General features: G+C 43.6%; 1 protein-coding gene across 2 annotated transcripts in view; it reads right to left on the bottom strand.

The window, feature by feature from the left end:
- The window catches only part of KIFAP3 (kinesin associated protein 3), a 64,213-nt gene extending 58,910 nt beyond the window's left edge, over window positions 1-5,303 (bottom strand). Inside the window, exons 1-4 of one of the 2 annotated variants that reach the window (XM_085231953.1) lie at window positions 5,152-5,303; window positions 1,292-1,423; window positions 712-866; window positions 39-94 (exon numbers count right to left, since the gene is read on the bottom strand). In XM_085231953.1, coding sequence (XP_085088079.1) covers window positions 39-94; window positions 712-866; window positions 1,292-1,423; window positions 5,152-5,183 — 375 coding nt within the window. In that variant the 5' untranslated portion in view covers window positions 5,184-5,303. Of the gene's footprint in view, window positions 1-38; window positions 95-711; window positions 867-1,272; window positions 1,424-5,151 lie in introns of those variants that run through there. The other variant, XM_085231954.1, reaches the window with a different exon arrangement.
- Between the last annotated feature and the right edge of the window lie 736 nt (window positions 5,304-6,039).

Below are 6,039 nucleotides of genomic sequence, written 5' to 3' on the forward strand. Positions count from 1 at the left end.
TTTTTTTTTTGCCTTGCTAATCTAACACCAATATTTACCTCCATGCCTTCAAATGGTGGCGGATCTTTTGGCTTACTGGATTTCTCCTTCTTTTCTATAATGAAAAGACATAATTGCAGTTAACTTACACATGTTCATAGACAAAACCACACTTATTCCAAGAGTATACATTCTGGTACAATGAAACTCAAAGTCCTTTTGCGTCCAGCTGACCTGTTAGACTAACACAGCTACTGTGTGTCACGTTTCTGAAGCTAACCAGACCAGAGGCAGCAAAAAGAACCCTCAGATGCCTCTGACTCCTCAATCTAAATAACTAGTTACAGCCCAGGGGAAGAAAACAATTTATAAGCTTTAGTGCAAGTCTAAAGCAAAAAAAAAAAAACTCACTTCCTCCTTAATAGCTTTGAATCTGCTTGCACAAAGTAGCAAAGCTGCCCTGCGGCAGGCCAAGACACATATTTTGATAGTTAAAATGACAATTCTAGCTTCCATCTGCCCCACCCCCCTCCAGACATCACTCCATGATTGCCTCTTTTTTTTTTTTCCTTCTTCCTCCAAGTGTGGTTTAACTACACATCTTCCCCATTTTCAACTTGGGAGCTTGTACACCAAGCAAGTTAGGACCTCAGCGAAATAAAACCTTGCACAGCAGTTTTTCTAACACTGAAGGACCTCAGCCTCAAGCTACCTTGTTCTTGTACTATTTACCTTTTCCTGCTGACGCATCTCTGCGATTCTGTAGATAGTACAACAGCTGTTCTACTTCTGCAAGTTTGGAGGGATGAATGAGCTTGCATTCTTCAACCACCTTTCGAGCCAGGGAAGCGATGTCTGTATTCGCATTGAGACTCTTTAGCCGAATGCTGCAAAAGAGTTAGAAAGGTCTCTTCTCATATTTTAGATCCTTCTATCTTGAATCCTTTGACTTTACACACATCTAAGAGCTACACAAGGAAGTTACTTTCACAGCGCCTACAAATGCAGTGTCAGGAGTATCTCACAGTTCTGACAGACCTACAGTAGAACTCCCACAAGCAACGATCAGTAAGAAATCTCTGTGGGTATTAACAAAAGAATGCAGTAAAAATGAATTCCAGCATATTGCAAATGTGAGTTATGCTGATTCATCTGAAACAGATGAAAATGTCAGGTACCCTCAAAAACAGTTTCAGGATTCTTTTCCTCTATTACTTTTCTTACACGCACTCACACAGGCAGTCACTTCAGCTCACATTTTCAAAAATAATTCGTGACAGAGATAAAACAAACCTAGAACTTATGACCTTACATTTTCTGACACTCTTTACGCTCCCCCAGCATAGGGTCTCCTGTCTCCCCCAGAATTGTTGCTTCCACTTCATAGTGAACAATGAGGGCTTTCTCTGATGGATGCACATCTATGTTGCCTCCTTTTACCTTCCTGAAGAGAAAAAACAAATTACTGATTAATTGAAAGGCTCAAAAATCACGCCAGAACATAGATCATTAACCAACAACCTGTCTCCAGTTCTATATCCTCACCCCAAGCATTGTCCTCCTTTTCCACACCACATTTCTTCCTTTTAGACAGCTGTACCAACACTTATTCTTAAGTACTGCCTTTAGTATGTACAGAAACACCCAAGTCATCGGCCATTCTTGGTTGAAAGAGGATTAATCTTTACAAAGATTAACAACAACAAAGATGCATTTCATAAAGGTGAATTTCCCAGATCCCTTAATCTGTTCTGCAGAATCTTCTGCTAATTGATCTAGTGGCACAAGTACTGCCACTTACAAGCTTAGTAGGCTTATCTAAACCTTGACAGTTCAAATTATTTGTAATTCACTCTGGGTAAACTTTTAGTCTCAAATTCACTATTCTCTCCTGAAACATAAACCCATTTACTACTGTTCCTCACCTCACGGTGTTTGTTGCCAGGCCTAGGGGAATACCAGACCAACAGCTGCCATCCACAGGTGTAAGTCAGGCATGTCTATCTGCCTTATTACAGCTACAGGTATTTGGGAAAAATATTCTCCAAGACATTTGGGTTTGTCATTGACAGAAGTGTCTGACTTGCTTACTTCATTATGCCAGTAACACCACAGTCATACTGAACTATGAAGGCCATGCTCTTAAGTGACAACAAAACCACTTCCACAGAATACATTTACACATCTGTCTTTAGTGGTAAAGCTGACACTTATCTTTTCTTCCTTAGTACTGCCAACAGACCATGTACAGCAGTGTCATTAACCAAGCTGCTAAAACACTGCAGGTGAAAAAAACACTTGTAATGTGGGTCGGTTTTTGGTTTTGATTGGTTGTGGTGTTTTTGGTTTTTGCTGTTATGTTTTTAATACAGCTTCTGCCTTATGAGATCTACAGGTGACTTCACAAGCACTGTAAGTCAGGTGGCAGCTAGTGGTGGCACAGGGTCAATTAGATCAAGGAAGATTTGTTATGCCTCAGAGAGCTAAAAATGTTAGTAAACCTGGATGTAGCCTTCAGTGTAACCACTCAACAGAAAAAGTTTGGAAGGCATGCCTTCTTTCATTCAGCAGTTACGGTGTCTGCTTTTCCTTCTGCAGAGATGCAACTGCAAAAAGCACCTGCTTCTTGAGATATTCACAGCCACCCAAATAACCCCGCAAAGTACGCTGTGGGAAGGAAAGCACAGTTCAACCACAAGCTTTACAAAGACATAAAACTGCAGGGCAAACAAATACAGCTCACTGCTGAAAAACAACAGCCTCCTTGAGGAGATTGGAGAAAAACTCCGTTTATCACTTAACGCTTTGGAAGAGATTTGTGTTTTCATTTAACGGTATTTTGGAGCAGATGCTCCATGTCAGGCTGTTCTCATATGGAAGTCTCATGAGGTTCAGTCTTCTGAAGCAAAAAGATTGTGGGAATCTATTTCAAGAGAAATCAACACCCTCTTTTTACTCCTAGATGTATTTCCCCCATATTTACACATACCAGAAGATCCTAACCACAAATGCTCCTCCTGACAGACAAACCCCTATTAAGTGATTGCTAGGTCATTTACAGACAGAAAAGGCTGCATGGTAAACAAGCAGGCCTGAAGGAGCAGTGTATATAAGAACTAATCTGAATTAGCAACTTATCACTGCAAAAAGAATTCGATCTTCCCATGGTTTCCCTGCTCCCAGCAGTCACTTTAGTGCAACACAAGCAAACCCCTTCACAGCCTCTTCCAGCAAGTTAACAGAGAACTTGTAATGTTCTGGGCAGCAGGAGATTTTCCACGTGTTACTCGATTAAAGTGCTATGTGAAAAGCGAATAACAATTTCTAGCTACGAGCAGGGATAAAAATGAAGGCAGGAGATCTTCTTTTGGCAGCAGTAAGCCACTGATGAGCTTAGTTACCAGCAGAATCTCAGGCTAAGACTGCTTAGCTTTAACATTTCCTGTTGTTTTGGTTTTTTTTTCCCCCTTCCTTAACAGGGACAGATGGGTAAGCTAAAGAACATACAGCTGCAGAGATTTTGTCCTCTCATCCTGATAACCACCCTCAGTGAGCTACTTCCTGGCTGTATGATTCACAAATCAATTCACATTCAATCTCTTCCTCTGAAATGCTTAAAAACCCACACTGAAATGCATCACACAGACACTAAAACTGCATACTGTTGGGAGACCACTGTATTCAGAATGCCAGCACCACAAAAAGTATATTTATTTAAAGACCCCCTCTTCCACTCCTAACGAACAAACATCTGCTTTATTGATTTTTCTATCCATCTTGAGTTTTGCAAGCACCTAATAACTTCATAAACCAACCGAGCATACAGATGTTCTGCTAGAAGCAGCAATGCACGGGGGAGTGTCTGCACACATCAGTCTGTCCTCCCCTTCATTGCCTGCTTTCTCAACCAGAATCCTACCCTATCCAAGTTTTCCAAGGAGGAAGGCCTTTTCTACAAAGGCAGTGCCAGCTGAGCTCACATAACCAAAGCTGGTGCGTGAATGCCCTTTATGGAATGATTCCTTCAGGGGGAAAAAGCAAAAATCAAACTATCCTAATTAAAAGTGGCACAAACCACACACAAGTGGATAAAGCTGAAAATCCAGTAACAGATCCTTGCATGTCTGACTCAGTGGGAGGGGGACTACACAAGGAGGATGACAAAGGGAAACAGAGATCAGAGAAACACTGGACTTGCACACAAGCCTTGTCACAGTAAACAGCACAGCAGCTGTTTTTTTGGTTTGTATTCCCTAAAACAATAAAACGATGCTTATTACAGTGATAACTACAAAAGAAGATTCCTGCAAGGTCAAGTAAGGTGGCAGAAACAGAGCATGCAAAGCTAGAAATGGGCACTGCTATGAAATCACAGCTGTTTCCTTACAGGCAGCCCTTTGATTTGTACCTGTTTTCACATTTACATGACAGCGTTAATGAGTATCAAAGATTACTGGGACGTTTTTTTCCCCACTATTTCCAATTAAGAGTCTTAATATGTGACATATCAGGGAAAAAAGCAAAACCCAGACAGCCTAACAGCAAGATCTGCAAATGCTGCTGAACACCACAGAAAATAAAGGAAAAAAAGGACAAGGAATTCCATCAAATTCAAGATGAGATGGGTAACATCACTCACACAGTGGGAGAAAGCAACACTGTTCACAAACCAAGCCTAAAGGAGGCCTTGGAATTGTGACATCTGTGGGATTGCCAGCCAGTGCTTCTGCTCGACGAGAGCACAGATCCTATAGTTCCCTAACCAGACCCTATGTTGCAGTCTGACTGGCCTCACTGCCACACGAGATAAAAGAGCCATTAATCCCTTAGGATCACTTATCCACCTGCTACCTTTTTCAGCCATTCTATCCACACCCAGCTCCCCTTCACCCCTCATCAGCCTCTAGCTCAGCACCCCAGACACCCACAAATGCCGCCGGTCACCCCAAACCGGGGCACCCCTCCAAAACCTGCCTGCCACCAATTACCACCAGCATGCCACCCACCTCATTCATTCCCCAGCAAAACCCGGCACCCCGCAGTGCTTCAGCAGCACCGCCACTTCCACCACAGCCTCATCCCTTCCCCCCCCACCACCACAGCCTGCCGCCCCCACAGCAGATCGCCACCCCCACCCGCTCCCCGAGCGCTCCGGCCGCTTCTCCCGCTTACCTCTTGAGGTATCGGGCGTCCTCGCCCTGCATGGCGGCGGGGACGGCTCGGGCAGGGCGCGGCCCCGCAGCGGTGCTGTTACCAGGGTGAACGCGAGCCCCGCCCCCCGGCCCCTCAGTGCGCAGGCGCCGCCACTGCCCGCGGAGGGCGGGTGAGCACGCATGCGCGGTGCTGTAGCCCGGCTGCGTGTGGCTGGGCAGCCCCCGAGGCGTGAGGCCGTGTGTTCCAACCTTATTTGCTTTTTAAAAGTAGGAATGCGTCCTTGCGTCGCTGAGAACACTCGCCTTTATGCAAAAAAAGATTGTTTTTTCCCCTCAAAACGTGGCTAGGTGCCTTTAACCAGTGCCAGCCACTCTTCACACGGGAGCAACACCAACCGTGTTCCACAGTAACTTTATTTCTTCCTTTTCGTTCTCTCAGTTTAAGACAAGTGATCACAATAGTAATCCAGGTTGACACTCAGCCTAATTCTGAAGCTGTTTCCATGGTCTGTGATGAGCCCCGTGTGGCCTTTGGTATATAACAGATGTAAATGCCTTGGGGTTGCTTGAAAATTTCATTGAATCCCAGCATCATCATGAAAAAAGAAAAAAGTAACTAAAGTAACAACATTGATTCTAATAAACTTTCTACAGGAAAGCGGTTAGTTTTTCCCTTCAGAAATTAAGAAACCCACCCATTAGAGTTTGTAGTCTCTCCTTGAACGATTGCATCTGCCTCTTAAATAGAAGAACATGTAGATTTCAAGGGAAAAATTGTGAATTTGGAAACATCTTACACCCCCTAAAAATGAACTATGTGTAAAACTCCACGATGTCCTTTATTAGCTGAAATAGTTATAGAAATCTGAAAGGATGCATCTCAGAGTAAATATTTTAGGCGATTATG

Source organism: Meleagris gallopavo, chromosome 10 (genome assembly GCF_905368555.1).
Source record: "Meleagris gallopavo chromosome 10, MGAL_WU_HG_1.1, whole genome shotgun sequence".
NCBI classification, from domain to species: Eukaryota; Metazoa; Chordata; class Aves; order Galliformes; family Phasianidae; genus Meleagris; species Meleagris gallopavo.